At 40.2% G+C, this 17,051-nt stretch overlaps 1 protein-coding gene across 1 annotated transcript in view; it reads right to left on the bottom strand.

Moving 5' to 3' along the window:
* Positions 1-11,970, bottom strand: part of BVES (blood vessel epicardial substance) — a 26,801-nt gene extending 14,831 nt beyond the window's left edge. The window contains exons 1-3 of the mRNA XM_009578219.1: positions 11,748-11,970; positions 9,310-9,434; positions 1-181 (exon numbers count right to left, since the gene is read on the bottom strand). The exon at positions 1-181 is cut by the window's left edge and continues 1 nt beyond it. Of these exons, the coding sequence (XP_009576514.1) occupies positions 1-181; positions 9,310-9,434; positions 11,748-11,970 (529 nt within the window). The remainder of the gene's footprint in view (positions 182-9,309; positions 9,435-11,747) is intronic.
* Between the last annotated feature and the right edge of the window lie 5,081 nt (positions 11,971-17,051).

The following is a 17,051-nucleotide window of genomic DNA, read 5'->3' as shown; positions in this document are numbered from 1 at the left end:
TCAGCAGGATGCTTAGCCTATCATCAACTGATGTTTTATCTTCTGCAGCATAGGCTTGACCTGTCTTTAAACTCTGAATATTGCAGAATTGCCCAGTTAGTCTTTGGAAGAGCTCTGGAGGCACATGGAGAGGTTCAAACATTCTCTTGTAGAGGCTGCTAAGCTCCTTCTCTATCTTGATCTAGAATACAAAACCAAAAGATATCAATAAACACAGAGGCATTGGTTAAAAAAGGGTAAGACTGCACGCATGCTTTAGTTGCTACATTTGAGGAACATCTTTGTCTTTGTTACGTTTAGGCAAGGAAAGAAGTGGTAAGTGTGTGACATCTATCCACAAACACTGCCTATGAGAGGGTGACCAAAACCTTATCTAAAATGAGCCAGGCTGCCACACTGGTGCTTTAGGATGCTATTCCATCCAAGTGGCACATTAAATCGGACACAAGGAGTCTTCTGAGACTTCTGTTGATCTAACACCAAATAGGACTTGGGCCAGACTTACTTAGGAAAAAAATGAGGTTGCCTGCATTTTTCACACCATATGCACAGCTCGTTCTGGCCATCTCTCAGGCTCTCCTGGGAGCCCCTTTCATCCCTGAGCTTCTTGGCTTACTTGCAGTAGAGAAGCAGTACTATGAGTCTTGAAAACCAAACCCATCATATTGAAACAACGTGTGATGAGGGAGAAAAAAAAAAAACAAAACCAACAACATTGCCAGCTGCACATCTGCACATCCCACATCTAGGAGCCCACCCAAACTCAGGCAGCAGCAACGAGGGAAAGGAAGTTGGCTGAAATCCCAAGCCTGAAAGTCCTTCCTGAGTGAAGGTAGCAGGGAATGAGACAGCGTCCCAGCCTCCCCGAAAGCAGAGGCAGCCTGAACAACACCTGCATATTTGCTGGGAGGAAAACAAATTAGAACAGTAAGCATCAGATAACAAAAAGATAAAATATACAAAGAACAGAAAATAAGGAAAAGCAACCAAGAAAAAAGGCAGAAAAAGAAGAAAAGGAGTCACTACTTCAACAAATGAGAATATTCCAAGTTTACACAGTTTTCTAGATTTTTTTGTATTTCAATATAAAAAACAGGGGAGGAGAGAAGGCGGCAGCACAGGAGCCCAGGAGTCACTTTTCAGCTGATGGTAGCCAACAGTGGGAATCGAGAAACTTCTGGTCACCTTGTGGCTGGAGGAGGTGGGGAATCCAGAATGACCATGGGAGGCCCCAGGCTGTCTGAGGCCCATGAGGGTTTCAAACTGCCACTATTCCCGGCCCAGGAGAGCATTTTAGGGTGAAAATATTAATCTCTAACCCCTAAGAGATGTATGTAGTCCACATCACAAATACTCCCCGGGCTGTTTTCAGTAGAATTACATGTGCGTGTAAAATAGTAAATCAAGCATGACAAAAAGTTTTGGGGAAACTGAGAAAGTTTCCTTGTTACATTTCAAATTTAGTTAAATATAAAACAAATTGAGCTGAGGCAGAAACATGCTAGATTTATGGAACCATGTTTGGAGTATTTCATACACAGCCTCGATCACTGATGCCATCCATCCCGCAGCTGGGCCACGCCATGGGAATCACTCTGGAAGTGGGCAGAGATGGTGGGTTAATCCCACAGAAACAGTATACTGTTTGTTATTAAATTGCTGAACAGGAGAGATAAGGCTGCTTACGTGATCTTCCTGTTATCACTTCATGACTTCTCAGTATTTATATTTCCACAAAAGCTCCACAAAAGGATATCCCAAACCTGCAGACTTCACTTTTTACCCAGACAGCCTCAAACCATGAAAAGTGAAAACAAGTTTATAAACCACGAGGATTTTTATGCAGCCTCCATGTGAAACATGCACCAATACCTGCTTCTGAGAGCTTAATGTAAAAAATTCTCATGAGAGCACTCCTGAGAACTTTCTTTTCCTTATACACAGACGAACTTCTGTCAACTTTGTGTACAGTATCTGTATACATTTACCACCCACAACTGTATTAAAGCATTCAGTTTGTTTGATTTTTTGATCTGTCCATACATAAGCTTCAATGAAATGTGAATTACTGACTCCTCAAAAGATTTAAATGGATCTTCCTATTTCATTACTCTGTCAACATTTTGTTACATGTCTCCCTCTTATAAATTAATCTCTGCCCCAGAAATGCTATCAGAACCGAGAAGAGGAGGGCTAGAATGTAACTGTTCAGACAAGATCAACAATAAAGTCACAGAATCACAGAGTGGTTGAGGTTAGAAGCGACCTCCGGAGGTCATCTTGCCCAACTTCCCTGATCAAGCAGGGTAACCTAGAGCAACATTGCCCAGAACCGTGTCCAGACGTTTTTTTTTTAGTATCTCCAAGGACAGAGACTCCACAACCTCTCTGGGCAACTGTGCCAGTGCTCAATCACCCTCACAGTAAAGGAAGTGTTTCCTGATGTTCAGACAGAGCCCCCTGTACTTCGCTTCGTGCCCATTGCCACTGGTCCTGTTACTGGGCACCAGTGGAAAGAGCCTGGCTCTGTCTTCTTTGCACTCTCCCTTCCAGTATTTATATACATTGATAAGATCCCCTTCTCTTCTCTAGGCTACACACTCCCAGCTCTCTCTGCCTTTCCTCATATGAGAGATGCTCCAGTCCCTTAATCATCTTCATGGCCCTTTGTTGGGCTCTCTCCAGTATGTCCATGTCTCTGTTGTACTAGGGAGCCCAGAACTGGATCCAGCACACCAGATGTGTCTCACCAGTGCTGAGTAGAGGGGAAGGATCACCCCCACCTTGACCTGCTGGCAATGCTCTATCCTAAATGCAGCCATGGATACCGTTGCCCCTCTTTGCTGCAAGGGCCTATTGCTGGCTCATGTTCAACTTGGTGCCCACCAGGACCCCCAGGTCTTTTTCTGCAAAGATTTTTTCCAGCTGGTCAGCCCTCAGCATATATTGGTGCATGGAGTTGTTCCTCCCCAGGTGCAGGACTTTGCACTTCTTGTTGAATTTCATGAGGTTCTTGTTGGCCCATTTCTCCAGCCTATGGATGTCACTCTGGTTGGTTGCCCAACCTTCTGGCCTATCAGCCACTCCTCCCAGTTTTGTGTCATACACTCTGCCCCATCATCCAGATCATTAATGAAGATATCAAACAGGACTGGGCCCAGTATTGACCCCTAGGTTACACCACTAGTGTACACATCGTACACTAGTTTAGTGTGCACAGTGCACATCTCCAAAAAGACTTCATATCCCTGACTACCACCCTCAGCCCAGCCATTCAGCCAGTTTTCAATCCATCTCACTGTCTCCTCATCCAGCCCATACTTCAATAGTTTCTCTATGAGGAGATCATGGAAGACAGTATCAAAAGCCTTACTAAAGTTAATGTAGAAAATATCTACCGCTCTCCTCTGACCTACCCAGCCAATGATTTCATTGTAGAATGTTATCAGGTTGGTTAAACGTGACTTCCCCTTGGTGAATCCATGCTAACTGCTTCCGATCACCTTCTTGTCCTTCACGTGCCTGGAAATGGGTTCCAGGATTAGCTATTCCATCACCTTCTCAGGGATCACGGTGAGGCTGACTAGCCCGCAGTTCCCTGGGTCCTACTTCTTGCCCTTTTTGAAGAAAGCAGTGGCATCTGCTTTCCTCTAGTCCTCAGGCACTTCTCCCAGTCACCACAATTGTTCAAAGATTATCAAGATGTCACTGGCCTCACAGTGACATCAGCCAGGTCCCTCGGCATCCATGAGTGCATGCCATCAGGGCTCATGGACTTACATATATTCACTATGTCACCTGACCTCAAGTTACACTGGTTTCACACTGAATCAATTACTAATTACACTTCCACCAGTGACTACATTTATATGAAACAGAGGTTTTGAATTTCCTGTACGTTCCTTATGCCACAGTCTTTAACACCTCAGAGGACATCTACATGGCCAAAACAAAGGTTAAATTTAAACAAAACAAGAAATTAAACTAGCAAGAGAAGTTGCATCAGGGATTGCCCTGAACTGTTTGATTCCAAAATATGTTCCATATACCTGTGAAGTTAGATGACAATTTGTTTTACCAACAGGTTCTCCCTCATTTTTAACAGCCGTACCAATTTAATTTGCACCTCTTTCTATACGTGACCACTGCAAATCAAAGAAAGATAAATTCCTTTCTCAGATGAACATACAAGTAGCTCCCAAGACTCCTGAATTCAAATCAACGCATACAGACATGAGGACAGGACTTGGCCCCGGAGTGCTAATGCAATCCCTTAACTAGCACATAATTCAGGTTTCATGAGCTTCCTCTAAAGTACAATACTTAAAAGGGAAAGCAGGCATTACCACTTTCTTAAAGATTGATCAGGTTGGACACTGCAGATGTATTTTAGATGGTTTCCCTCGTAACAGACTATTCACCCTTCCCAAGCGCAGCTGACTGCTTCTCCAGTCATGCTTGTGGGTCGTATTCCAAATGAGCCATACGGGTAGGTTTAATGTTTTGTTCAGCAGCGGTTGAAATATTCTGAGATGCTGCCAGAGCTCCGAGTCAGAGCTCTGTAGAGACACCGATCAGACTCTTTCAGCTTCCACTCAGACTAAAAAAATCTGTAAAGCTCCAAGGAGTCAAAACCACAGAAATAATCTTCTGGTCAGAAGAGAAACTCGATGCTATTTTGCATGCGCCATTTAATAAAATAAATATTTAACAACTGAACATATAAATTATTAATTCTGTAATGTGACTAACTTGTAATTATTCTTCCACTCCTTTCTTTCCTTAAAAACATCATTTGTGAGGATGACTACATAAAACTGATTTTGAGATGGGTAATCCAATATCTGCAGACAGAAAATCTCATTCAGAATTAGTTCCTGATAATTTTTTTTTTTTGGATTCTCTAGCTTTCTATAGGAAAAGCACTTAAAAACAGCCTTGAAGTTCATAATAAACAGAATGTGTAAGATAGCTAAAAAGACACGTGTGACTACCAGGTAGCAATTCAAGTAAGCTTGCTGATCACAGTCTGTAACAGGTTCATATATTGTTTGGGATATTACCCTGATTCCATCCAATTTCAACTGTTGTTTAAATTCACATAATTTACTAGGTACAGAGCCCAGTCTTCAGAGAAGCAGAGTACCCACAGTTCCCAGACCAGAGCTGCAGTGGTAGCAATAACAAGTCTGAAAGCCAGACTCCAGTTCTCCACTGTGTTACAGTTTAGATTAGCATGAAGCAATTGGAATTTTTTTCCTCATACTGCTAGAGGGCAGCAGTGAAGTGCATCTCACCTAACTATGACTATATAAAGCTAGGTTAGTAGTTTATAATGGTTGTGTAGGCTTGTTCTCTAGCCAGTGGAGGGGGATGTCACTATCACATCTTAAACAGGTATCGGGTGGGTGGGTTGAATCACACTGGACAACCAGCTTAAACTAGATGTTTAACTTGGAGATGGATGGAGTGAGACAAAATGATTCCAATTCCTATTTCAAAAGGCAAAGCTACTGTTGCAGAAGTAGAGATCACAAATAATTATTTGTACTCTTAATTGTTAGATTCATATCGCATGCTTCCTCTCAGAGGCCTTTTATTTCTGGGAGCACCCATGTCCTGAACCACGTAGTAATTCAGGACAAGTATCAGAACGTGACTGAGGCTACCTAAGAAAACAGTCAATGCCTATGTAGAACATTTCCCAGCTAAAAGGATTTGATATTACTCCTCCATTTCACTGTTTCTATTTCCCACGTATTTCTGTCTTCAGAAAGCAGTTCAATATTGCAGAAGGTTAAATGAAAAAAGAGAGAAAGATTCAGTAAAGGCATCTGTGGTTGTGGTTTTATGATTTTACTTTGTTCTCTATCCAAAATTATAGAGACTGTCGAGATATAGTCATTCATTTTTAGAGTCAACAGAACTGACATTTGGTTTCAGGCAGCTCTTCCGGTAGTAACTCCAGTCTCACCAGAAGGAGCATCTAGGAAGCCTTCACATGGAAGACTGTTCCTGCAACCACCCTTGTTCCGTTCAAGATCTGGAGTAGGGAGCTGGGGGCATTGATCTGAACTAAGCGCTGTAAGCTTTACCACCACAAAAACGTATTTTGAAAGAGGAGTGTGCACATCTACAGAGGTCAGGGTTAAATGACTATGATATATGTGCCAGAGAGGTTTTACATGACCAAACAAGAAAGATGAAACTTACAGTTCAACCAGGTCACTTTTGTTGTTGGTGGAAGACCATATTTTGATCATGGTGGAATGAGTAGAGTTAGCATATATATTCAGGAAACTTATTTTAAATGCAACTGACTTCAACTACTTATTATCTGTCATTCATTAACAGAACTGTAAGTACTCTCACTGTCCAAGACAGAATTTCCATTAGATCTTTCCAATGCTTTATTTTTAATTTGAGAAATTTTCCTCATCCTTCCCTACAGAACAATGCTGTGTTTTGCCATGGACGGAGAGAAAAAGCTACAGTCCAGAAATTCATATAGGGACAAAGGTGAAATGAGTAGTTTTACATTCACTGTAATCTGGTATACACATTACCTTGAAGTAAAGCAGAAATCCTAGGCCACAATCAGATACAGTGATGGAAGTCACACAAAGAACTAGACAGATTAGAGTATTAAAAAAAAAAAATCCAAAACCCACCACCACAAAGACTATTTAAACATTGCTGGACTCGAGCACAAGCCCAGGACCTCGGCCAGGAAAGTCCCCTGATGATGTTGTACCCAAGTTAGGACACAGAGCCAGCAGGTAAGGTGTAGAGAAATGGAGAGCAAAGTTAAAGGCAGGTCCTCCAGTCCTTCCTCTTAGTTAGAGGTAATTTTCTACTAACTTTAGTGACTGACAGTTTATCAGTCAAGTTTCATGTCCTTACATAATTCCTTCTTTTAAACCCACCTATAGAGTAATTCGTCCACTTTATCACTGTAGTATCCACATGCTTACAAATAATTCTGCTCACAAATTTACTAAACTCAGTGAAAATAGCTGGCACTTCAATATGATGAAGTCTATGTTATAATGCACAAAAACTCCCCAATCTATACTAGCATAGCTTTTAGTATACAATTGTAATCACAGAAGAAAATGTTTTTCCCTCTTCATTCAGTATTGCTTTACACATTGTAAGGGGATTTTTTTTTTTTTTTTTTTTTTACTAAACCACAAAGCAGTGTGTCTTCCTCCCAAGATGCTCCTTCACTCTCCAAAAACCTTTTATTTAGAATTTGGGAAGGGCTTGGATGGGTATGAACCTGAGGACCATTACCCACGTTCTAAGAACAGATGCCAGAACTCACTTTTAAAAATACAGACAAGTTTCAAGCCTTGGTTTTCTAGGGAAATGAGTTTATACCAGCTGTGCACTCCTGTCTTTTGTAGTAATTGCTTTTGCTAGCCAATTCCTGTCCCATCGGACAAAGGAGTAGAGGCCTCGAGATGACATTAAAAGGCTAAGTTGATGGGTGGGTTGAGGGGAAGCAGAACATGCTCACTTGGTGGCTTCATTGAGGGCAAAGAATGCAACATGAGCTCATCCCATATTAAAGACCAGAGTACCTGCATAGGATATCTAACTGCAATCACAAACATGCAGAGTCTGGGTTCACTGGCTCGACATTATCACAACTGTTATTTTGTGTGGTGCACTCGGCAGCACGGCCATGGCTGATAGCAGAAATACGGTGCAGTTTCACCACGCTGCTGTATCTTGATGATGACATAAATGGATTGAATAGTCTAAAATAATAGCATTAGCAATACAAACCAAAGAGGAACTTACTCTTTAACTGGGAAGATTACTCTCTGAGAGTAATTTAAATGACTAGAAATATTTACTACACATCTATAAATGTCTAGTAGTAGATCAGTCTAGCTAGTTTTAAGCTATCTTTTAGGCAAGACAGAAGTCAATCTTCACGCTGCCTTGCCAGGAAAGGAGCTGCTTTCTTGCACAGGCTGTGTTGACTTGCTGAAGAGCCTATTTCCAGCTAGTTTTTTTTTTTTATTTTGTACCAGCTGTTTTACACTTCCAGAATGTGTCTGATTTTGGGCAAAGGCAGAGTTATTCTGCTGATAATGTAATGCCATATATATTCCTGTAATCTTCACATTATAAATCTATCTGCCTTAGATTTTGGAGACTACAGAATGTAATATTAACATTTTGAACACTTAGCACTTCATTAATGTTTGATTGGCACATAATAGCAACTATTATATTAAAGATTACCTGGTTTTGATGTGCATATACCAACAGAAGGCTGGGTTGCTAATCATTTTGCAGAAACAGAATATACTTCTGGATGAATAATACTAATAAAATAAATTGATTTTCTATTGGATATACATTTAGCTGAAAGCAGGGCAAAGAATCCTGTATTTTTGGTATACATTTCAAATATATTCTTACAGTGCAGTTGAAGAAAGTTATCCCAATACATCCTTCTGAAGGCAACAAAAGGAGTTGCAAAATTCACAGACATGACCCTCAAAACTCAATGAATGCACTAAATGTGATAAAAGAAAGGATCATCTTACTTAATACTGCTCTTCCCACACCCTACTGAGTTTTGCTGCTTATCTCTGAGTCCCATAGATGTTCAAAAAGAGTAGTAGCGTCTCACCTTTCATTTGTATTTAAAAGGAACATGGCAGTACAAAACATATGGGCTAAAGCACTTGTCAGCAAAGCAAAGAGCGTGAAGGTCATTTATAAATGGACATCAGCATTTGTTTCTATGTTGAAATAACAGTCTATCAGGACACTTGTCATTTATCAGTCTCCCTTCTCACCACAGGGGATGTTCAAGACTTAAAAGAGAGGTAGGAAAGTTTGATCCCTCCCAAACTCCTAATTTAAAAAAGTTAGTGTCCTGGAATGCTCAATTTTAAGTATCTTGGTAGGATTTTATTTCAGGAGGCCTGTATGCATGTATGCTGGTAGGTGACAAAAAAAAGAAACACACACAACCCCCAAACTACCATTTCTGGTCTTTCTGCAAAGAAGCTATGTAACCCCTTCCTTACCACCAAAACTAACACAACAGCCAAAACCAGCCAATAGTAACTTCTAAAGTCAAATCATTTTTCAAGAATATGGATTTCAGGGAAATAACTGTGTACTGCATCAGATCATACTTATGGTCTGGATCCTTCCTGAAGTAGCTAACTGACTTCGTCCAGAAGAATTGCCGTGTAATTCATTGGTTTGTCTGGCAAACATGGGCAAAACTTCCTTTCTCTTGCATCTTACTAGACTGCATGTGCAATTTATACATACCGGTCTCCTCTTATACACTAGGTATATGAAATGTAAAAGGTTGACAACCAAAAACACAGAATTCCAGATCATTATGTCCAAGGCACAACGGTAGAGTGTAGCCCAAATGATGAACAATGCGCATCCTGTAAAAATTAAAAAAAAAAAAAGGAAGTTAAATTTTACTGAACAATAAACACATTCGTACAAAGCCATCAAGAATGCGTCCACTGGGTGTAATTACATTGAAAAGCAATATATTCTACAAGCTTTACTACAGTTAGGCTCTGTGGATCAATGCACACGCTGCTAGCATGAGCTAATCACTAGAATGCTACAAACAGGCCCTGAGAGCAGGCTGACAGCAGACTGCAGTCCCATTGCATGGGACTGACACACTGGAGCGACAATAATTCAGATCAGGACCGGGGAAAGCAGCAAGGTGCAGCCCACGATGGTCTGTTACTAAAATGAAGTAGAAATGGGATGGGGGAAAACTGTATCTTAAGTACAAAAAAAAAAAAATTAAGCAGCTCACAAAGCTTTATAACTAGTATTGCATTAATTAGATAAACAAGACTCTAGAAATGAATGCTTGTTGTTCGTATCAGTAACATTCATACCTAGCTAGTGAGCAGTAGTTGCACAAAAACGTCCTGAAGTCATACGCAGATATTTTTGAAAATTTAAAGGAAGTATCATTGCTGCATTTTGACAAGGTCACCGCAGGCATATGAATTCTCTTGTATGACATCAAAGAGAAAATTTCAAATGCTTACTCTTTTTTTAGTTGCTTTACTTTGAATAATTACAATTGCTTTAAAAGATAAGGCATGCTGTAGATTAGAGATTCTATTTTTAGCCTACAAAGACAATACTTATCAAATGATAGATTATGCATCAGTGAGTCTCTCCCAGATAACTGTGAGCCTACCGTCCGATAGAGATGGCTGTAGAGGTCACAGATATATTTTCCCTTCAGTTTCATGCAAAGACAACAAGGGGAAGGTGCCAAATTAGTGTCCCTTCCCCCTTTCTCCCTGAAGATGATGCTGAATTCATGAACTCAGTACTATCTATTCTGTCTGGGTTGTTGACTGGCCAGGCAGCACTTATATACGGATCAGAACAATCAAAATATGGTGACTCTTGATCAGCTTGATTAGACTACAAGGGATGGGAGGATACGAGGTCTGGAAGTATTGAAGAGGAGCAATATTGTGAAGCAGCAGAGAGACGGGGCAGGGTCATCAAAGCAAAGGGGACCGATCCCTAGGAACCATGTTTCATTACTTATGCTGCCCACAGCATAAATTTGCTTCCAGCTGCCACCTCAGCTTGCAAAACTCAGATTCCGTATCTGCTCAGACTGCAACAAGACCTACAGACCAAAGTGGCAGGCTCAGGAAGTGCAGGGCTCCCACTGCTTTTAAAACGAGAACTACACAGACAAAAGGTCTTGCAATGCTCAGACCCTTGGTAATTGGTGCAGTCTGTTTTCATAAGTATCCTATTATAGCTATAAAAAAGAAAAGGCAAGATTATTGTAAATTTAACCATAGAAGTTCTATCGTACAGCTGACCCGCACTATTATATGAATAAGCATTCTCACTTAAAAATACTTAAGCATGCTCTGTGTTCCGATACACTCGGGTTTATCTTTCTTACACTGCAATGACTCACTACTACTCATCCTTTGATCACAAAGATCTTGTCCCACACAAAGTACAGGGGCTTTGAAATAGCTGAGGGACTGCAAGAGTGTTACAAATGAAACCACACTTGCTCAGTCCCAAGTATGCCAAATTTAGCTTTTCCTCTGAAGTCAAATTTTAGTGTTGCAAGATGCCTACAGTGGTGGAGGAAATATGACTGACTTCAGGAGAACACAGACTGCACTCCATATCGAAAGCCCGCGTTTCTAAATCGGCAATGAAAATAATGCTGGTGACCCCCAAGTGCCACATGTTTGAACCCACATTTAAAGAACATGTGGGCTGACATCAAGCTTCTCAAGGAAAACCTTACCTACTGCAGACGTACTAAGCCAGTGCACCAGCCAACACACAGTCCCAGTACTTACTTGAAACCTAAAATTAAGGTCTTAAGGATCCATAGACTTAACTATGATTTGGAATTTAATCAATTTTAAGCAGCCAGTCACATCTGAAGTAAATGGGGTCCACTTGTCTTCAAGCTGACATCTTCATAGGTTTGAAATTGTAAGTTATGTTTCTGGGAAGTTTTTAGAGCCTAGGCACATATAACCTATCTAGAAAAGATATGTCAGGGTCAGAACAGACCCCCGCTTACACCAAAAACACCTTCAGCAGAGTACAACGACCATGAATACGGGCTGTAATTTCACCATAAGCTGAAGAGACCAGCTCCGTAATGGTCACGAACCGCTACTTCTGTCACAGGAAGGTCGCAAATCTCTCCAGAATAATTCTCCTACCTATGGTGAGCAGGCCTCGCAGAAAAATCATATGAAAGTTCAGAGTAGTTGGAATAACCAGTCCAACTGCAAAGCAAGTATTTGCTACGTGGAAAACAAGATGATGAATCTCTTTCCAGTTTTCACATGCGGTCTCATTGAAAGGCACAAGGGTGGCATTTTTTAAGTCTGGAATAAAACTTAGTGGGGTAACAGTGAGTGGGCTCATTGCTGTAGTATTCATCTTGGAGTCTCCTGCAATGAGAGAGAGAGAGAGGGGGGAGGGGGGAAATCACCATGCATTAAACTGAAATATATTAAACATACTCATGGATTTTAGGATTATTTTTTCTCTTCCCGATATATTTTCCGTTATCATACACGGGGGGAGGGGAAAAAAAAAAAAAAAATCTACAAGTGTTTTAAAGGGTATGCTAGATCTATAGTTCAGTAACGCTTTACTGTCTCTTTCACCTAAGTGCTAAGCTTGAAGAATGGTACATTTCAAAATTTGGACCATATGCATATAAACAGCACTGCTTGAACACTAGCTACTATGACTGTCATTGCTCAGTACAACATCCTATGTATTCTTCCTAGTCCTACAGAAATAAAAATCCCATTTCGGTCTACCACTTATTGAACGGGTCCACGATCTTAGGCAAAGTAGATGTTTAAGAGAACTTAACAACCTAGATGAGAATTGAAAGAAGAAAACAAAAAGGCTTATGTAGTCTAGGTCTCCTTTATGGCACACAAAGCTGTTCTTCTAAATAAGGAATGGAAGGTCTTAAAGGAGGAACACGTGCTGCTTGGTTGATTAAAAAAAAAAGCCAACAAACCATACAAAAATCAAAACCAAAGACAGTCTCAACTTCTGGCTTTATTGCAGTATTTGCAGAATCATTCGGAGGTCTCCTAAGCCACATATCATCTTGCACACATTAACCAGAGTATGCAAAAAAACCCCAAACCACTTTCGAGAACAGTAAATAAAAACTACCGTTTCTCCTCCTAGTTGATCAGATGCTACCAAAACAGAAAGGGAGATGCCCAGGCTGCTAAGTTATGACAAGGTTGCCAGTCTTTCAGGGAAATCACCTGGTCTACCTAGTATGAGCAAGCTTGCAAGACCTTTGGTTGTCTGTGGAACTCCTGGAGAAAACGAGACAGTTAAAAAAGCTGATTTCTAATGTAAAAATACATAGGGGTTTTTTTGTTGTTGTAATAATAGATCTAGCATATTTTCCTTTCACACCAATTAAAAGGGGGGAAAAAAAAAAAAAAAAGATATCTGTTGGCAAATGTCTTCCCAATACAACATAAAAAATTCCTATTAAAAACAAACTACAAAGAGAAACCAGAAGATTTCAAGACACTACCTTTAAAATCTTAGAAGCTGGTCTCTCTAGGGAACTGCAGTCAGTGCTACAAGCACTCCAGAAGGCCTTCTCAACCCAGAGCAGTTCCCAGCTGGAGGAACACAACTGTTCCTAGATGGGCTGTCAGAAACACGGGAGAACCCTTCTTCCAGCGAGGCACATATGGTCCCCCACTGCCGCAGCAGTAGAGATTATATGGAGCTCTGCCTGAGTCTTGTTAATTAAACACATGCACGTATCACTGAGCAAACAGGCTCCGTAACACAACACGGTGAGATTTGCATTCAAGTAAATTCTGTAGAGGCAGCGCACGTCCCTGCCGTGCATGCTTACCAACTGTCATGTAATTCATCTGCTCAGCAGACAATTTTGAGTCATGGTTAATACACTCAATATTTCCTGCAGACTGGAATACATTCAGCATCTCTCTCTTACTTGAGAGTGCTTCTTGAGCTGTGAAGTAATTTTGAGTTGCTTCATCCATTCTTTTTATTATTTTCCCCCCAATCAACTTGTGTACAAGGCATAAGCAAGCTGGACAATTTCTGAAATTAATCAGTCTTTTAACCCCCTTTTTAAAGTCGCAGGAAGAAAGAAATCAGAAAGAAAACCTCAACCCTCTGACAGTTCCTCTCTGTTGCCCAGAGCGGTCACAGCTAAGGCACACTACAGAACACGCAGAGGCACCTTGCAGGATCAAACACTAGCACAGATATAGTGCTATCCATATCTGGATAGAAATTATTTTAAAAGAAAAAAATGTATCTAATTCTTACCAAAATAATAATTCCCTTGTTTCTTAAAAGCTCACTTTCCTCTTTTCATTCCTACATTAGTTATTCACAAAGGTTAACTAAAATGTGGTTTTTTGGCATAAACGAATTCTACACTAAACTGTTACCAATAATAATGGTGCCCAAACAAATTCACAGTCCAGGTATCATACAGGCACCATCCAAACATACTCCTATTTTCCTTCAACTCTTTTGCATGAATTTAGCAACAGAGCCACGAGAGCAGTTCCACTGTCCTGACAAAGCCGCTCACACACGGAACGAAAGCGTGAGCCCATACGAGGCTGCAGGACTGGCATTTTAACGTGCTCCTCAACAGCAGACAATTGCTAACTGGATAACCATGTGCGTGCTCATCTTACACACATCTCATCATCGCGCTCCTGTTGTTTTCAAACAGTATGAACTCCCTACACTGGAACAGCAGGATCTTTAGATCTTTTGCGAAAAGTTATCAGCTGAGTTTCTATCCACATTCAGTCTTTCACTGCCTAATCACCTGCCAATAAAAGCACCACTTGGCATGCCAACAGAACGAGTGAAGACAACCAAATTCACATACAGATACAGAACCAGCCATAAGTCCATCAACGCACCTCAGGATCAAAATGGGCTGCAAGAAGTAACTTCAGCTGCATCTGATTATAAACCGACAAAGCTTTCCAGATGCTTGATTATTTAATAGCAAAATTTTGTACTGCATCGCTGGGAGAAGAGAGGCTACCTTACTCTCTAAGACTTGGCTGTAAAGCATCACACGTTTGAAGACTGGAAACCCAATGAGCCAAATCAGCTATACAACATGTGACAATTTCATTCTCCTCACAACCCAGCCAAAACACCCCTCACCTTGTTAGCCACAGGTACTGATGCCACAACCCACCAGCCACAAACTGTCGTAATGGGAGGATGCTTCTCCTACAAGTGCTGACCGAGTCATTTAAAGCCTTTGACAATAAGGAGCCCAGAGTTGTAACAACAGGATGTTCAATGCTTTTGAAAGTCTGGGCCACCTACTTAGTTGCCTAAACTAGAGCCTAGGAACCTAAATCTAGCCACCTCCATTTTTTAGAAGCTTTGTCTTTAATACGTTGAAGGCTTTATGTGATGATATTTGAACTTAACTTACTACTCACAAATAAACATTACAGCACAGCTAACGTACTGGAAAACAGTGGAAAGCTGCTGAAATTCTCTGTCAAGATGGTTTTAAAGCTGGCAGAAATAGATTGATGCTATCTGCAAAATGACACAAGGACAGATTGTGACACCAGCTCCGAAGGAGAGCTGCCCATGAATTTCAACTAGGGAGTCTGTTTGAGCACCAACAAAACAGGCAGGCAAGCAGAGTTACAAGCTCTAACCTAAAGTGTTTGTCCACAGGTAACACCAGAAAGACAAAGATTCAAAATAACATCTCTGTAATTTTTAGATCAATTCTTTAGTCCTAACGTCTACTGTTGTCAAATAATATTGAAGAATTAGCAAAAAATCTGCTTTCAACAGATGAACAAGCAATTGTCATTTCCTACCCTCTGCTATCTCAGAGAGTCAAAAATTAATTTTGGAAGTACAGAATCGGGCCTTTAAATCTTTAATTTAGAGTTATGCATGCTAAGGATTAATACAGCATAAGACTTCAAAGTCTTATGCTTAAGTCTTCAATACATGAAGACATGTATTAAAATCAGAAGTTAAAAATGCAACCAACATGGTCAAATAATTTTGGAAAAATTGGGGAAATAGTGTCAACTGAAATGAAAGCTTTATGGAGCATAAGACAAATAATTAAAAGAATATTTTTAATATCCAGTAAAGTAATTTTTCCTTCATATGGATTTAGATTTACCAAACTAAGAGTTTGAAAAGTCAGCTGATTGAAAACTCAAGCCAATTTGTTGTCCAGACAGGAAAAAAAAAAACCCCACAAACATCAAAAAACTTCCACTCAGTGACACTTTAAATCTATCAGAAATTAGTACGGTTAACAATAAAGCCTATTCATTTTTTTTTGTGCATGAATTTGATAGACAGTTAAGGTAATAGATCATGTTTTAAAGTCTGAAAATACAAATTCTCAGAATGTAAATGAGGTGAGCTTACTCTAGGATTTTTCTATGCTCAGGACATCAAGAGGTCAAACTTCTGAAAGCCATTCCAAAAGTATTTAGTCCCTAAATCTTCAGACACAAAGATGCCTTTTAAAAAAATAGGGGTTTTACGGATACCTACACAACACTCACAGAAGACAGACATAGAAGAAAATTTTAAAGCAGTTGGTTCCAGTAGGAGAACAGGTCAGCCAAGCTGATACGGGACAGTGCAGAGTGTCCCACTCATGTCGTCATCCACTTTATTGAGATTATTCGTATCCCACTGCTTTACTGTTCAACATTATTCAAGTGAGCTTCTTAAAGCTTTGCTTGAGTATGTTTGTAGAACTTTACAGTCATTGCAACTTTACAGTCCATCATTTATGTAGATGGATTTTGTGAGTCTAAAGAAAAAAAATTGGGGAAAAAAAAAATCAAGCTTTTTTTTTAAAATCATATCTGCAGAACTTTACTTTTCTATGGTCTTGTAGCACAAAAGCTGCATAGAAAATTTAGACAATCGGTTTCTTTGCTTTTGTGAGCTGAAGACAAACTATTAGTGCTAGCATAATTAAGTTAATTGCAGTTTAAGTTACCAATTTCCTTTTTAAATGAAGTAGGAGTGAATGGAAAAGTAGATAAGAAAAGATGTATTTCAATATGCTCTTTGGGGCAAGTTCATTTCCATTAAACGTGTCATTAACTACAGAAATTTGTTAGTCTTACTCTACACTTTATTCTAGACAAAACAACATTTTCATTCTGCATCATTAACAAAAATATCCAAACCATGCAAAATACTCTTACATATGCTGCACTATGGAACTTCGTTAACTGTATTCAAGCTCACTCTCCGTTTCGCTTACATTGCGCACAGAAAGCCCGAGTCGAGGGCCGCAAACCCAGCTGTCACTCTGCAGCCCTGCTCGTCACCCGAAGAGCTTCCGAAGCTTCATTTTAGCCCACAACGTGCAAACACCAAACCCACCGTTTATACAAAAAAAAAAAAAAATTCCAGTAATCAAGCAACCCGTCCCTTTCACCCCCAAGAGCCAT

This window comes from Fulmarus glacialis, unplaced genomic scaffold (genome assembly GCF_000690835.1).
Source record: "Fulmarus glacialis isolate BGI_N327 unplaced genomic scaffold, ASM69083v1 scaffold9880, whole genome shotgun sequence".
Lineage (NCBI taxonomy): Eukaryota > Metazoa > Chordata > Aves > Procellariiformes > Procellariidae > Fulmarus > Fulmarus glacialis.
The sequence above is the reverse complement of the archived record's forward strand: the minus strand, read 5'-3'. Positions and strand labels throughout refer to the sequence as shown.